The sequence below is a fragment of the Halichoerus grypus genome, chromosome 2, assembly GCF_964656455.1.
Source record: "Halichoerus grypus chromosome 2, mHalGry1.hap1.1, whole genome shotgun sequence".
NCBI lineage: Eukaryota > Metazoa > Chordata > Mammalia > Carnivora > Phocidae > Halichoerus > Halichoerus grypus.
The window spans coordinates 41416503-41432722 of NC_135713.1; the positions used below are offsets into that span (position 1 = coordinate 41416503).

General features: G+C 55.3%; 1 protein-coding gene across 1 annotated transcript in view; it reads right to left on the bottom strand.

Annotated features, from left to right (window-relative positions):
- The window catches only part of CSF1R (colony stimulating factor 1 receptor), a 30771-nt gene extending 15055 nt beyond the window's left edge, over positions 1-15716 (bottom strand). Inside the window, exons 1-9 of the mRNA XM_036080657.2 lie at positions 15514-15716; positions 11270-11527; positions 10543-10827; positions 8693-8829; positions 7873-8032; positions 4186-4372; positions 1477-1592; positions 1157-1277; positions 878-1065 (exon numbers count right to left, since the gene is read on the bottom strand). Coding sequence (XP_035936550.1) covers positions 878-1065; positions 1157-1277; positions 1477-1592; positions 4186-4372; positions 7873-8032; positions 8693-8829; positions 10543-10827; positions 11270-11527; positions 15514-15562 — 1501 coding nt within the window. The 5' untranslated portion in view covers positions 15563-15716. The remainder of the gene's footprint in view (positions 1-877; positions 1066-1156; positions 1278-1476; positions 1593-4185; positions 4373-7872; positions 8033-8692; positions 8830-10542; positions 10828-11269; positions 11528-15513) is intronic.
- Positions 15717-16220: the final 504 nt, after the last annotated feature.

Here is a 16220-nt window from a genome sequence, read left to right on the forward strand (position 1 = left end):
CTGGCACAGGGTAAGCTCTCAGTGAAACATCCGTTTGGCATGTTTAATATCGGACCCCCGGCCCTGAGACAGGCTGCCACAGGCGGCTGCGTGTGGGGTCTGGCCCTGGTCTCAGCTGCTCCGAGGCCCCTGCGGGGCCGCCTCGGAGCCAGGCAGAGGCTCCCACTCGGTGCTGCCTGCCCAGAGAGTCTGGCCAGGGCCTGGCACACAGTGGTGCTGAGTCCCGGTTGCTGGAAGGTGCTGTGGGTCCCCGCAGCTGTGGGCCTCTCCCACTCAGGCAGCTGGAGTCTTTGTGCCACACAGGCAAGGCACGCCTTCCTCTGAACGGACGCAGCCCGAGTCAGTGCCCGGGGCTGGCCATCAGCCCCGCCCGGGGACAGTGGCCCCGAATGGATAGGACCGTGTCTCTGGAGGGAAGAGAGTCCGAGAGGGATGGAGGAGGCTGTCGGGGCTGACCCTGCGGGACGGTTGGCCTGTCTCTCCCCCCAGGCTCCAAGCTCCATGGACGCAGTGCTCCCCTGCACTGAGTGAGCGCCCGGCACGCAGCTCATGCCAAATACATACTTGTGCGTTCACGGGGGAGTTCGAATGCCGGAGTAAGAGCAGAGGGGCCAGATGAAGCCACGCTTCAGGCTGCTTTCTCCCTCTGCTCCTCTCCTCCCTGCTTCTAGTCCCATGGGTCCTAGACTCCTCCACCTGGCCTCTTCAGGAGACCTTTGGTCGGGAGGCGGCTGCAGCTGGACCCAGAGAGGTGGAACTCGGTATGGCTGGGATCTGCTCCACTCTGGCACTTAGGCCCTGGCTGCCAGGCTCCCTGGGGCTGGGGCAGTTTCCTGGGCCCACCTCCCACCCTGGCCCAGGAGGGGCGAAGGCTCACCTATAGAGATGGGCCTGAAGGCCTGGGAGCTGTTCCCCACGCTGTTGAGGGCCCGGCACTTGTAAGTCCGGTTGTGCTCCAAGGTCCCCATGGCCCGCAGGCTATGGACGATCACCTTGTGGAAGGGCTCCCGGCTCAGCACCTCCGAGTGTGAGTCCTCTAGAACCAGCTCTTGGGCCTCATCACACCTGGGAAGAGCAGAGTGTGGCTTAGAGTTTCAGGACGCCCCACCGTTCGGCCCCTCAGCCTAGGGTGGAGAAGGTGAGTAGAGCCACCTACCTGTCTATGTGGCTCCTGCACTCCAGCCATGTCACATTGGGCTGGGGGTACCCGGAGGCCTCACAGAGCAGGGCGTCAGAGCCATTGATGACGGTCCACGTGACCCTTACCTCTGGGGGGTCTGAGGAGTAAAAGAGGGGTGGAAGAAGGAGGGATCAGCCCCAGAGGCCCCAAGTCCCTGTCTGACCACCCTGCACTGAGCTGCTTTCCCTCCATTGCCCATCCGCCAGCCTCAGGGACATACAGGCAGCCCCAGGCACCTTAGTCCCCAGTACTGCACCCCCCCGACCCCCTGCCCGCCCACCTGCCCCATCACTCACAGCGCAGCGTGAGCTCAAAGGTCAGAGAATGCTCGCCTCCAGTGTTTCTGGCCAGGAAGGAGTAGCGACCGGCCTCCGAGGGCTTCAGGCGAGGCAGGGAGAGGATAGACGTGTACCTGCACAAGAGGGGCAAGCCGTCTGGCATGAACCCAGTCCTCGTACGGCCCTGCAAGACAGTGGGCTCAGACAACCTTCTGAAAGGGCTTTGTTTTATTTTTGGTAAAGTGTCCAGGATGCAAAGGCCTTGGCTGAGCCAGGGACCCAGGCTGAGTGCCATTAAGACATGGGAAACCACCAACCCAATTTCCTTAATTGCTTCTCTCATTTTTTAAGATTCTATTTATTCATTTGTCAGAGAGAGAGTGAGCACAAGCACGGGGAGCGGCAGGCAGAGGGAGAAGCAGACTCCCCACTTAGCCAGGAGCCCGACGCAGGGCTCGATCCCAGGATCCTAAGATCATGACCTGAGCCGAAGGCAGACATTTAACCGACTGAGCCACCCCAGCATCCCTGCTCCTCTCATTTGTAAAGTGGTTTTGTTCCGAGGTTTAATAGAAATGATGTCTGTGAAGTGCTGACACTGGGAGGCACATCACAAGCTCCCACTGTATGTACCTACTTTCGCCATTGTCACTGGGCTAAGCAGTCCCTGCTCAAAACACCAGCACCCAGGTTAGCTGCAGTTCCTAAAGCACCAACCCTGCCAGGAGGGACTGTGAGAGGGATGAGAGGCAAGACGTAGCCATGGGGCTACAGAAACCAGGGTTCAAGTTCTCGTGCTGTCTTAGCTGTGTGATCTTAGACAAGTACTTAACTTCTCTGATCTTTGCTTCCTTTTCTATGAGGGTAACACCGATGGTATTAATTCACAGGCTTGGCCTTAAGATTAAACGGGCATACATTCAGGGTGATTGACACAGAGCCCAACTCATTGTAGCTACTCAGTTTAACGGTGACCTCTGTTACAGAAAAGACCCGGAGGCAGATGTGGACAACATAAATTATCCTCAGCTGATTCCAGGTAATTTTTCGTTTTTTTCTTTTCTTAAGCTCTATTTTAGCATTTGTCCATAATGGACATGTATGGTTTAGGTAATAAATAAGTTTTTTTAAAAAATAGATTATAGCATATAATTATAAATTATACCAAACTAATACCCATGGTATTCAAAGGGCAATCTCATTCAGCTGGACCTTTGGCATACAGAACCCCTCTACACATCTACCTCTTAAGTGGAAAGAATTAAACTTTTTTGCATGACTCAATGTCACCATTATGAACACACCCATCACATGAGCTAAATTTGGTGGCTGTTTGGTGCCCAGGCTTATCTGCCCTGTGCCGAATGGCCCCACACTACTGTGTTTTGGGGGATCTCCATGATTTCTTTCTGCAATGTCCCTGTTGCATATGGACCCCTGAAACCTGTCCATGGACCAACCCCCCTCCCAGGGGTCTATAGACTCCAGATTCAGAACTTCTGCTTTAGACAAGGGGAAGCTAGAAATCCTGACCAGAATAGATGAGAAGGGAACTGGGAGGAGAAAAATGAGGACAAGGAAACATTTTTGTGCTGTTGAACATTTTGTTCTGTTTTGATTCTGACAACTGGCAAGCTGGAGGCCAGGCATTCATGAGGTCTGGGCTTCAGGAGCTAGGAAGAGAACCCCAGAGAGTTCTGGAGTTGGAAGATGGCTAAGGGATTACCTAGCAAGTATCTAGCAAATCCCCAAATAACGGCAAACACGTCTCCTCTCCTGAGTCAGTGATGATGAAAATACTGGCTGGGAGACTGTGTTAAGAAGGACTTGCAGGCTGCATTCGGACCCTACAGGAAAGAGCTCAACAGGGATTAGCGATGTCTGTCAAGAGTGTGGGAGGGGGACGGGTTGCACGCACAGCACAAGCTTGCTGTCCTTGAGTGCTGTGCTCTCGTTCAAACACAAGTGGGTAAAGAAGCTATTGTTTTAGCACATGGTATCGGTGTTCCTTCTGTGGAGGAGACTCTCTTATGTAGTAGAATACCAAAGTGAGGCCACTTTGGAGGGGCAAGTAACACTCTGAGGACGTAAGGAGACAGGAAATAAACTTCTAACATGCTGTGCCTGTGAGATAAGCCAGATTCTGGAAGTGGAGAGAAGGGAGGAACGAGGAGATAGAGTCAGATGGCACTTTATGAAAAGCATTTTGAGTCTGTGGAGAAGAATGAGTGAGAAATTCTCAGGGGTGGGTGACCACAGGCCTTTAAAGAACTTTTGATGTATCTGTGATCATGTGATGTTAATTCTCTCTATCCCCCAAACCCGGGTATGTGGCAGATTCCCTGTGCCATCATTATTAGGAGTGTATCTAGGAGTAGAAATCATGGAGCATGTCTTCTACATTTGGATTGGCCATGAAAGAAGAGATTGAATGGGATTAAGGGCTCTTGAGTGAGCATGAGAATGCACGTCCCAAGAAATGGTAGAACTCTTGAGGAGGGCGTTGGGATGTGGGACAGAGGGGCAAGCCAATTTTGTCGACGTCTCAAACACGGATGACTGATATTGAGGTTCTATAGTCAGGGAAATTGAGACCCAGAAAGGGGAAGGGATTTACTCCAGGTCACCAGCAAGGTTGAGACATGACCCAGTCAGTGTCCTGCCTCCTGGCTGAAGCATTTCCCTTCTGGTTGTGGGGCTCTCCAGATGGGAGCTGATAGGCTGTACCTGTCTGTGTCCTTCATCATGACAAAATTGAGCTTGGGCTGGTGGTCAGAGAAAGGTCCCAGGTAGGTCCAGTTAAAACCTTGCAGGCCCGGGTAGGCCTCCACCTTGACTTGGAGATTGACCTTCTCACCCACGGTCACCTCCTGCAGGAGGTTCTGTTCAGAGGTCAAGTTCAAGTAGGCACTCTCTGGAAAGCAGAACACATACAGATCGGGCATTAGTGGAAAGACGTCTCCGTTTGTTTGCTCATTTGGTGATCTACCCATTGAGTCAGGCATTCAGCTGGAGCCTTCCTGAGTGCCTACTGTGTAAAGCCCCCACCCCTAACCGAGACTCACCCTGAGACACCTCTCTTCCCACCACTGCCCCGCAGAATCCCAAACTCTTCTCTTTGCTGAGTCCCTAGGAGAACCTGGACAAATTCCTCTCCTCCTTGGTACCTCTATCCTTATTTATATAACAAAGAGATTGAATATATTTGTGTTGTTATAATTTTTTGAAACTTTTTCAATGGCAAAAAATCAAAGTCTGCTGTTTTTTTTCTGGACCCCCTTACCCATTTCCCCTTCTCCTGCTAATAGTTCAGGCAGTGAAGCTTCCACATCCAGCTCTAAGGGGGGCATGTGAGCCAGGCCAGCCAGCCAAAGTAGTATGTCCCCTTTGGACCAGTGAGTGGTTTGGGGTAGGCACATGAGCCCATGGTCCTATGACACTTATTTCCATGATTTTTGTTGGAGCTCTGGGAAAGGAGAAGCCCCAAATCCACTGGGGTTGTCAAGCCTGATGCTGCAAGGGTCCACAAGAAAAATGTGGAGCTGAGATGTAGAGGTGAGAAGCAACAGGTTCTTGTCCACATCAACTGAACACCTAGATCCAATTTACCCGAAGCTCATATCCATGAGCTTTTTAGCTATAAGGCCGATAAAAATCCTCTTGCGATTAGGCCAGCTCTAGTTGATTTCTGTACCTATGCCTGAAAAAGTCCTGACTAGTTTCTTCGAATTAAATCTTGCATGAATTAAAATCAGTTGCTCTGGTTGAATCTCAGGCAAAGGAGCTATGGCAGGATTCCCCATTCACTCAGCCTCTCCATACCTCTCATGGAAGCCCCTGAAATGCTTTCTTAAATCCCCAAGACTTTGCAAAAAGCCCTGGATTATATGATCTCTAAGGGTTCCTCTCCTTACTCAATTCTATGAAATCTAAAATTTATTCTTCTACCCTGTGATATACCTGCTCCAAAGCTTATGGCTCCCTATTGTCTCCACCATACAGAGCGGCATTCAAGGCTCTCCACAATCAAGTCTCCTCCTTATGCCCATCTAGCCAGCCCCCTCTTCCTACACACACACACACACACACACACACACACACACACACACACTACTCCACCCATCTGGGTCTCCTAACATCCCCTGAACACACCAACACACCACAGTCATTCCTACATTGGAGGTTTTGTTCAAGGCCTTTCCTCCACCAGGAGCCATGTGTCCTCTTCCTCTTTTCTATTTAAATCCTTCTCATCCTTCAAGGTTCATCCCTATCAGGGGGTATCCACCCACAGGCCAGGCCACAGGGAGCTCTCCCTCCCTGGACTCCTGTGGCCCTTATAGTCTATACATTCATTAGGCACCACATCCATACTACTTCCTGCATCTGCTTCTCCCTTTGGGTAACCATCCTCTCTGTCCAACCAATCTGTGAGCTTTTAGGGCAAGGCTTTTGTCCTCTTCTCTCTCTCGCCCTCTATCTGTCTATCCATCCTCCATCCATTCTCCCACCACCTCCACCACCACCACCCTAATCAAGCCATCGTCACCTCTAGCTTGGACAATCGCTGTAGCCTCCTACCTTGTCCCCCTGCTTCTACCCTCCACACAGCACCAGAAAGCCATGTTAAATCTTATTACATGCCAGTCAGATGGTGTCACACTCCTTTACTCAGACTTTCCAATGGCACCCCATCTCTTTCAAGGGGAAAAGACCCAAGTCCTTACATTGGCTTCCAGGGCCCTGGGGAATCTGCCACCTCTCCTGCTCACCTCTCTGACCTCCCCTTGTACCACTCTTCCTCCGGACCCCCCCCCCCCGCCCCTGGCCACGCGGGCTGACTTGTTCCTTGCACGTGGCGAGCACAGTCCCGCTCGCCCTCTGCCCGGAGCTCTGTGCTGCCGCGCACCTGCGTGGACCCCTTCGCCAGCTTCAAGCCATGGCTCACATGGCAGCTGACCAGTGAGACCTTCCTTGAGGACACCCTATCTTAAACAGCAAACCCTATAGAACTGATTTGGTTTCCAGAATTTATGTCGCTCATTGCTTGTCTTTCCCCAGCTGGAGCGCCAGCTTCCCGTGCGCAGGGGCCTCCATGTTTGCAGCTGCGTCCTTGGCCTCCAGAGCAGTGTCTGACCAGGAGCGCGCACGGACGCACACACCGAGTGACTGCCATACCCGCGCACTAGGAACCCACCACTGGGGGACAACTTGATGTGCTCCTCTCCTCCTTCACCCCGCACAGCTCCCGGCGCAGGACGGGGCCCCCCCCCCGCGGAGCTCACGGTGACCGCGAGCCTCGAGCAGTGCGGCTGCTCTCCGGGGGTGAGGCGCACGCGTGCTCTCCCCGACGCCCCTCTGCCTCCCCTAACATTGAGCACACGAGGCGTGGCCAGACCGAAATCACTCAGCCTGTCTTGACTGTGAGAAATTCCCACTTAGCCTGTCCAGCCTCGGATCTCCCATCCAATGCACAGGGCATCGGACTGGCCTTTCAGATGACGTCTCCTGTGCACACTCAGGCAGCCAGAGTGGGTAGGTAGGTAGGTAGGTAGGTAGATGATAGATTCACTGAACTCTCACAACAATCCCATGAGACAGCGACCGCTAGTACTGTCAGTATCCCCGTCTTGCAGTTAAGTAACGTGCTAGTCATTGGCGGAGCCAGGCTGGGGTGCTGCCACCACGATGTACCCTCCACGCACTCTGCTCCCGTCACTCTCTCTTAAACTCTCAATGACTTCCCAACAGGATAGGCTGCAAGCCACCCGCCCGTTTTACTGTCTGGATGCTGCCTCCATCCCTGCTTCTCTCTGGCCCCTTGTCACACCACTCACATCCCTGCCATTGCCAGCTTCTCTCCACGTCTCAGACGCTCTCTGCTCTCTTTCCCTTTGGGCTGTCCACAAGCTGTGCTGTTGCCCTTCCTTTCCCATCCTTCTGCCGCGCTAACCTACCTCCATTCTTTGGGGCTTAGCTTAGGCCACTTTGTCCAAGCCAGGGTTGGGGGGCCCCCCTTGGTGTTCCCAGGACACCCTGTGCCTCCTGCATGATCTCCCTGGGTGAGCGTCGTCTGCTCTTGTGTCCGTGTGACATGGGTGTTGCAGGCATGGAGGGATGAATGAAGGCGTGAACAGCAGTCTAATAGGGAGCTCCTGGACGCCAGTCACAAAACAAAATGCAGTAATGCACTGTAGGAGCTCCAGGAAGGGAGTGAAAGATTCTGGGGAAGGATCTGGGAGGGGTCCCAGCGGTGGGGCTCCCTCGCCAGGCCCAGGATAAGGGGAGGCTCGTGCAGGTGTGCTTAACAGTGTCTCCTCAGTGTCCGCCATCAGCTCACTCCTTCCCAATCCTCTCACACACTCGCTTGCCCTGGGATCCCTGGCAACCCTCCCCCGTCGCCCTGACGCTCACCTACCACCCGGAAGACCATGGAGGTGGAGTTGATGCCTCGGACATTGGTGGCCACACAGGAGTAGTTGCCGGCATCTTGGAAGCTTACGTGATCGAGCTCGAGGGCCAGGACTTTTTGGTACTGGTTGCCTTGGAAGTCGGATTGTTGAGGGATTGTGAGCTGTAGCCAGAAGGAATGAAAATGGGAGACCAATGTTGTTTAGGGATGAGAAAACTCTGGGTTCAAATCGTCAGCCTTTAAAGATTACTATCTGCCTTTCCTTGGGCAAGGGACTGAACTCAGTGTCCTCATCTGTAAAATGGGACTAACACCAGCCCATGCTCCTAGGGTTGTAGCGAAGAACAGTGAGCTATTGCATGTAAATGGGGGTAGGGTTGTGGCCAGCAAATAGTAGGGCACAGTGGTGCAGGAAGGAGCTCTTAGAAGCAGCCCAATGCCATTCCCTTTTGGGGATACTCCCCCTGCTTCCCTCTCTCCTAGTCTTTCTGAAATAGCTTTTATATTGTTGGGCTTCGAGGTGGCCAAGGAACCCCTTGCTAAGTCAGAAGTGAACTGACCTCTGGCTCTTATCTACAGGCTGGGACAAAGGTCATGGGTCAAGGGGGTAGAGTACCACCTCTCCCCCCCCCACAAGAATCAGTGACATGAGCCCAAGTCCTGGTTCTGAATCAGCTATTGACGGGCAGTGAGATCTTAGGGCCTGGGCCGTGCCCTCAGTCCAGAGAGCCAGCTGGTAGCGGGGCTGGGGCTCCATCCTGCGGGGCCTGGTGTTCTGGGAGGTTGAGCACCCTTCACCCTGCTGTCTCCCCATGGACTGACCTTGGTGTCTCCGTGTTGGAGGAAGACGTCAAAGTTAACGTCAACGTTCCTGGCTGAGCACACGATCTTGGCAGTCTCTCCCTGAATCCGTACCAGCTCTGCGGGCTCCAGCATCAGGGTCGGGGGCCCTGGGATGACTGAGGCCAGGGGAAGCGACCCATGAACACTCAGGCCTGAGCTGTCACTTGGCTCCCTGCCACAGGCCAGAAACCGGCTGGGGCCCCCACCACGCTCCCATCGTAAATCCTGGGAGGCAGCCTGGAGGCCTCAGACAGCACGTCGTGTCTTTGAAACAGACTCTGAGAAGTCCACTCCCCTTCGTCACCACACCTCTCCCCAGTCTCAACCTGTTCTCTGCTCTGGGCGCCTGCAACAGCCGCCTGGAAGGCCTGCGCTTCCCCTCTGGCCCCCACACGAGGCAGACTCCTCGCAGCAGCCCGAGGGAGCTCTTGAGAACGTGGATTGGATCACGTGCGCTCCTGGGCCCATATCCAGTGGCTTCCCATCACTCTTGGGATGCAAGCCCCGGCCCGTTGCTGACCACCTGAGCACCTGCCGCGTCGTGCTCACGCCCCCTCTGCAGCCACACCGCCTTCCCGCCACACAGACTGCACACTGCCCCCCCCCCCCCCACCCCGGAGTGCTTTTCCTCCCACACCGTGAGCTGGCGGCCGCTTTCATCCTCCGGATCTTTCGCTCCGAGAAGCCTACTGTGACCAGTCAGCTGAATGAGTCTTCCCCAGCCCACACACATCCAGCTTTCTCCGGGGCGGGTTCTTGTGGATCACAGTCGGCGTGTTACTTGCTCTCTGTTCTGTCTCCCTCTAGAAGATGGTGATATCCCCAGTGGCTAGTACAGTGCCTGACGCAGAGTGGGCGTTGAATTCAAGTTCATGGCTATTGCTGTTGTTGAAAGATGATCTAATCCAGTTTCTCAAGGCCCAGAGACACTAAGGGCCTCATCCAAGGTCACCGAGGGGATCCCAGCAGAACGAGGGCCCATGGCTCTGTCAGCTGGAGTGCGGGGGAAAGAGACCTAATGGCCCCCTCTGCCCACATGGTGGGGTCCTGTGACTTCCTGAACATGTTTCATGGCTTCAGAGCCCAGGGCATTGTTGCCAGCCATGTGGCTGTGACCCTGGCCCTCGGTGCAGGGACCTGATTCCTGTCTCAAGCCAGGTGTCAAGCCTGGGGTCCTGCGTACTCACACCAGGCCTTCCAGAAACCAGAATCTGGTGCACTAGCCTAGCCGGAGCAAGGGGGAGAGGAGGGAGACTTCACCAGCATTGTCACCCCCACGGTGAGAGCTGTCGCGTGCATCCACCCCCACCTTCCCATCACTTGGCTTACCGCCCCACCTGCTTGTGCCCAGCACCCAGCAGTGGGCCGGCACTGAGTGGAAATCCATGTGGGACAGCTTTGGGCCCTCCTTCCATTCCTGGAACCATCAGAGCCTGTGTCCACCTCATGACTCCGTACCTGCTGTTTCCTCTGCGGAAGCAGAGCTTTCACGGCCACCTGCTTCCCATCATTCCCAGTTCAGCTCAACTAAAATGTCACTGTCTCAGAGAGCGCCCCCCCACCCTCTCCTATCCCCTTGTGGAATGATTTGCATAGTGTGTCTCATGAGCTGAGACGATCCTGGGCTGTCTCTCTGTGCCCAGCACACCTTGCTTGTCTTGCCCCCGCAGGCGCCCTGCGGATGACCATGGTGCAACTGGAAGGAAGAAGTGAAAGAGGAGGGACAGCCCGTTGCTCCCCATCAGGCCTGGGCCCTGCCTGGGCTCTCATGTCTGCCATCTCTCTATCCCTGCCCTCCACCCTGGCCTGTCCCTCCCAGCCCCACGCACCTTTCTGCACTTTGAGCCAGATGCTCGTGGATGTTACCATACTGCCGCCTACTCGAGCACTGCATTGGTAGCCGTGGGTCTCAGTGAACTGCGCCTTGTGGATGGTGAAGCCGTACCAGGGCGAGAAGGAATAGTTGGTTTGGCGCATGACGGGCCGGCCTCGCACCCGCATTAGTGAGACGCCTGCCTCCAACGCGGGGTCGGTGAGCAGGCAGGGCAGCAGTGCGTCCTGGCCCTCCATCACCGTCACTTCCTGGGCCAGCACCTTCCAAGGCCGAACAGGGTCTGGGGTAGAGGGGTACGGGGTTACAACTGCCCTCCCTCCACCAGGCCAAGCGGTCCCTGGACACTGGTGACAGGGAGGCTCGGAGAAGCTGACCATTTGCCTGAGGTCCACACCACGCCAGAGCAGCTCCACGGATGCTTCAGGGTGGGGGCGCTAGAGCCAGGGTTCAGCCCTCCGGCTTGGTGCTGTGTGACTTTGGGCAAATGACTCAACCTGTCTGAGCCTCTGGAAAACAGGCATAATCGTGGCACCTACATCACAGGGTTACTGTGAGAACTACATTAAATCGGAGGCACTGTTGCTGGTCTTTGTCAAGGGCAGGCACTCAGTCAATGTGGAGCTGCTTTATTATGGTTGTTAATACTAGGGCCCAGCCCTCTTGCCCACTCCTGGCGGAGCCTGTTGGGCCAGGCCTCTTGGGAGTGGGCCCAGAGTCCTCACCTTTGACATAGAGGTGGATGGTGGCACTGCCCCCCAGGGGGCTTCCAGGCTCAGTGCAGCGATAGGTCCCGGTGTTTAGGAAGGTGGCGTTATTCGTGGTCAGGATCCTGCTGGGGGCATCAGTGTCCAGGTTCCAATGGGGGAAGATGGGGCCATCCCATTCCACGCTGCCGTTGCCCACACATCGCAGGGTCACCGTTGTGCCTGGCTCCACGACGAGCTCAGGGCCGCTGGGTTCTATCACTGGGACTCCTTGAACTGGTGGGGGGGTTGGTGAATAGCAGACAGACAGGAGTGAGCCCTGAGGAGACCCTCCCTGGTCTGATGATCCTAGCCTCTGAGATCCTCCTGGCAGGAGACGCGTGGTGCTGGGGTTCAGCTGTGACTGGGGATCACCTTGAGCAAGTCCTGGCCCTCTTTGCCATTTGCTCAGCCCCCCACCTCCAAGCTGCTCAGGGAGGGACTGATGTCCAGCAGCCCCCTCCTCTGAGAAGCGGGCACCGGGAGCTTTCTCAGCACGCAGTCAGCTGCTGTTCCGCGGGTCTCCCCCAGCCTCCCGCCTCAGTCTTCTCAGCTGTGACTGCAACATTCTCCCCACGGGTGGACCCCTTCGGCCCCATGTACAAAATGGGCTGGTATCCCTAGTGCCAAACCCAGGACCTGGCTCGAAGCAGGGAGCTCAAACAAGCAAAGGAAAAAACAAAGGAATGGAATGTTCATGGCAAAGTCCTCCAATTTGATTTATATGAGGAAGAAGAGAAGGGTCGTAGGATCTTGGCCCAGCAGAGTTAGAAGGGTTCTGGGAGTCTTGTGTTGGGCCCACTCCCACCACTGGACGTCTGCTCTGCAGCACAGTGGGATGGTTCAGAGGCTCTGTGCCTCAGTTGCCCCCACCTATAAAATGGGGGCCATAATTGTACACATTTATTGGGATGCCAGGAGGTTTAAGTGCATGGAAAGCCTTTGGAACCTCATCTGTCACCAGATAAATACTCAGTAAGGGCCGGTCAGCCTTCTAGGCCAGCTCACCACCACTGCTGTGTTACTAGGAAGCCAATCTCTTTTAAGGAAAATTTTCTTGAAGGAGAAAAGAGAACTTGAAACCCGTATCAGGCCCTCCGGGAAGAAGGCCCGGGCCTCTGCCGTGTCAGCATTTTTCCAGGCCTAAAATAGGGGCAAAGGAGGGAAGTGAGAACTGATTCAAGGCCGAGCCCGTGTGGGCGGAAGCACATTGCTGGTGTCCAGCCCGGCCCCCAGTTTCTGCTCGGCCTGCAGCCTTCCTCCCTGGGATGTTCTCACTTCTGTTTCCTGGCCCTCCTGGCTACCGCCCCCTCTCCAACGGAGGGACCCCCAGGAGAGGGAGTGCCACCTGATGCACACTGGAACATTCTGGGCTGCAGGGCCTAGCTCTGCCACTGACCAACTGGGTGCCCCTAATGAATCCGACCGCTCTACTCCAGTGACAGGGGCCTGGTCACTGCTGCTCCCAGGGCATCGGCTGAATTCAGGGTTCTCCACTGTCCTGCACAGAAGTGCCCGAAGTGGGTTTTTCCACCCCATCCCCACCATAGACTCCAGAATTGGAAAGATCTTCTTTGTCGAATTATTTCAGGATGGCTTTGTTAGTGTTTTGATGTTAGACCCATCTCGAGGTGGTTGCCTTGCTGCCTGAGCTTCTGATGAGCATAAAGCGTTGAGGGAACTGGTGAATACCGCCAAGGCCAGCCCCTGGGGCTCGTATCCCTCCTGCGCCACATGACCACCAGGGAGAAGGGCAGCGTCCTTTCTGGCAGGCTGTCGGCAAATCCCAGCAGAGCTGGGGCTGACTTATTGCAGCTGCAGCTATGGGGGGGCCCCGGCTGGGGTTTGACTGCAGGGAAGAGCTTGGACTGTGGGGTCACACCCACACGGGCTGACACTTGGTTCTCCCTTTTACGCTGGGTAGCTTGCTTACCCTCTCTGACTCTCAGGCTACTCTTCCTTCCACTGGGAATAGTCCCTTTCCACCTGGGAGGTCCTGGGAGGATTCAGTAAGGTGAGAGCGGCCCCAGGTTCGGTCCACTGCCCTTGCCCTGGGCTACTGCTTCAGTTGCGACATTTCTAACCCCCCTTCTGGTCCTGACACTCTGATATCTAAAGTTTTTAACTTTCGGTTTTTTGTTGTTTTTTTTTAAGTAGGCTCCACGCCCAGCGTGGAGCTCAGCATGGGGCTTGAACTCACGACCCTGAGATCAAGACCTGAGCTGAGATTAAGAATCAGACGCTTAACTGCCTGACCCACCCAGGCACCCCTAAAGTTTTTAACTTTTCAAGGTCACAGTCTGTGTACCATCTGAGGTCTCGGATTCTGTGATTCTCGCTGTGTTCTGCTTTGCACCCACCCGGTCTCAGCGGCGCCTTCTTCTTCCCCTTCCCTGCCCTGTCCCTCTAGCCCTTGTCTCAGCCTCCTGGAAATGTGGTCAGAGAAACGTGTCCTGTTTTGTCGTGTCTTGTTGTCCCGGATATTCACGCAGGGCCAGGCTGACACCCTCAACTTCTGCCCCTAACTTCCCCCTGCTGGTTTGGCTGGCAGGAAGAGAAAGCCTGCTCAGGCCCGTCCTCCTTGGGGTGGGGGCTGGGGCTTGGCAGACACTGACCAAGGTCCCCTTCTGTGCCTGTCTCTCATCTCAGCTCCCAGGATGTGGCCCAACCTCCACTCCTCTCCCTCAATGTCCCCTCCATACTGCACACCAAGACCTGGGACATAGGCCCCTCCTCAGCCCAGGATCTTGGCCCATCTCTAGGGTATTCAGAGCCTGGCCCTTGACTCCCTCACGGCCGCCCCTGCACCCCCACTCTCTCACCACTGGTCTGTTGGGCTGAAACCTGAGGCTTCTAGCCTGCTGCCTCCTATCTTTTCTTTCTTCTGGGTCTAGATGCTGGACAATCCTCCCACCCCCCAACAGTGCCCCACAGGCAGGTGCTGGGCAGGAAAATAGGAGAAGGCAGTGAAATAAAACTCATGGGACTTTCTGGAGAGAGGGGAATAGTTTCTATCTACGTTGGGATGGTGGGTACACAAGCATATGCATTTGTCAAACCTCATCAGACTGTATACTTAAGAATCTGTGCATTTTACTGTATGTAAATTACATCTCAGTAACAAAGAACAGACACTCAAGCCCAGAGAGATTGACTGGGCCACAAAAAGACCTTCGGCGGGCCATCTCCTCATCGGGGACCAGATGCACCTACTCCCCAGGGTCCTGCAGCCCCAGAACTATGGGGAGGCCAGAGCTGAGGCTGCCTTCCCACCTCACCCCACCCCATCCCCATCCTGGCCCAAGATCCCTCCAAATAAGCATGTGATAAAATAGAACTGTAGCTACAAGCCAAGCAGCCAGCCCCTCACCCCCAGGGAGGCACCTTCCTGGATTGGAGCTACACCAGATCGGCCGCTACCAGAGTTGGAGGCGGAACGGGGTCTGCCACACAGCTCCCTGGGCTGAGGCCCGGCAGCCTGCGTCTGGGAGCACTCTGGCCAGGGAGACCAGCACTGTCCTCCCCGCAGGCCCTCCTCTAGTCCTCCTCTACTCTCCTCCCAAATTCACCTCACTTGAGCCCTGAGCCAGAGAGGCTAACCTCTCATCTCCCCTTCCAGCCCCTTACCCAAGCTTCCCAAGGAATGACTGCTGCCCCCTCAGGCCCCTCCAAGTCGGGTCCGGCCTGCTCTCTGCGGCTACAAGCAGAGAGCTGGCAGAGCTATCAGGAGCTCTCTAGGGCCTCTTAGAGAGCTGTAGGTCTGGACCAGCCGCATCAGCATTTCCTAGGAGCTTGTTAGAAATGCAGGCTCTCACTTTGCCCCTGGGACCTACTGAGTCAGAATGAGCATTGTAACAAGATCCCCAGGGAATCCATCTGCAGAGCGGGGTTTGAAGAGCATGCTTTAGTGCAGCTCACCACTGCCCGCAACACCTGCCATTGAATATATGTGGACACCGAAGCCCCGGGGCATCAGGGGCTTGTTCAGGACACATGGTGAGTCAACCTCTGAGCTGGAACAGATCTGCAGCCCTCCTGGCTACTTCCACCCCACCCACACCCTCTTTTCCCTCCACTGCCTCTCCAAAGCAGACACCCGCAAACCTGCGGTCCAGAGAGGGGATACCCAGGGAGAAGCAGGGGTTTATGGGGTCCTTGCACAGGGGCCTTCTCTGTTGTCACTCATCCCCTCCAACCCGCAGAGTCCCCTGTTTTGCTCTTACCGTGCCAAGTTGTGGCCCCCAGCAGGACCAGCAGAGCCCCTGGGCCCATGGCCTCAGTGGGGAGGTGGCAGGCTGATGCAGGGCTGAGGGGTGGGCAAGGCACTGGGGTCTCAGCTCCTAGCTCTGCAGGGACCAGGACCGCTGGCACACGTTCCTCTCTGCTGTACTGGCTGTTTCTCTTGTTTTCCTCTTCCTCCTCCTCCTTCTTGGGCTGATCCCCTTCTTCCCCTTTTAGCTAGGCAAGGCAACCACAGAGTTTGGAAATCTTGGGTCTTTAGAAGAAAACAAAGCCATGACCCCCAGGGGGAGAGGTTGGAGTCTGGGACAGGGCCAGCCTGAGCCTGGGGGAGCTGGTGAAGTTTAGGGCCCTTCTGAAGCCACCTCCAAAGGATCCTGGGAGAAGAGACATGCCCAAGGTCAGGCAGTCAGTCAGTAGCACAAATGGGGGACTCTCCAGGGTGACCAGACAGCTCTGGCGCAGCCAAAAGGAAAGTTAGTTTGGTCTGGGAGAGCCTGATGATGGAAGCAAGAAGCTTCTATTTCCAGGACACTCGGCAGCGAAGCCCTTTACATTCACTGTTTCCTCCAGTTCCTGTAGAACCTTTCTGTAATGGGTACTACTGCCATTCCCATTTCGCAAATGGAAAACTGAGGCTCAGAGAGATCAAACACCTTAAACTTACCCATAGTTAAAGGGCTACCGAATG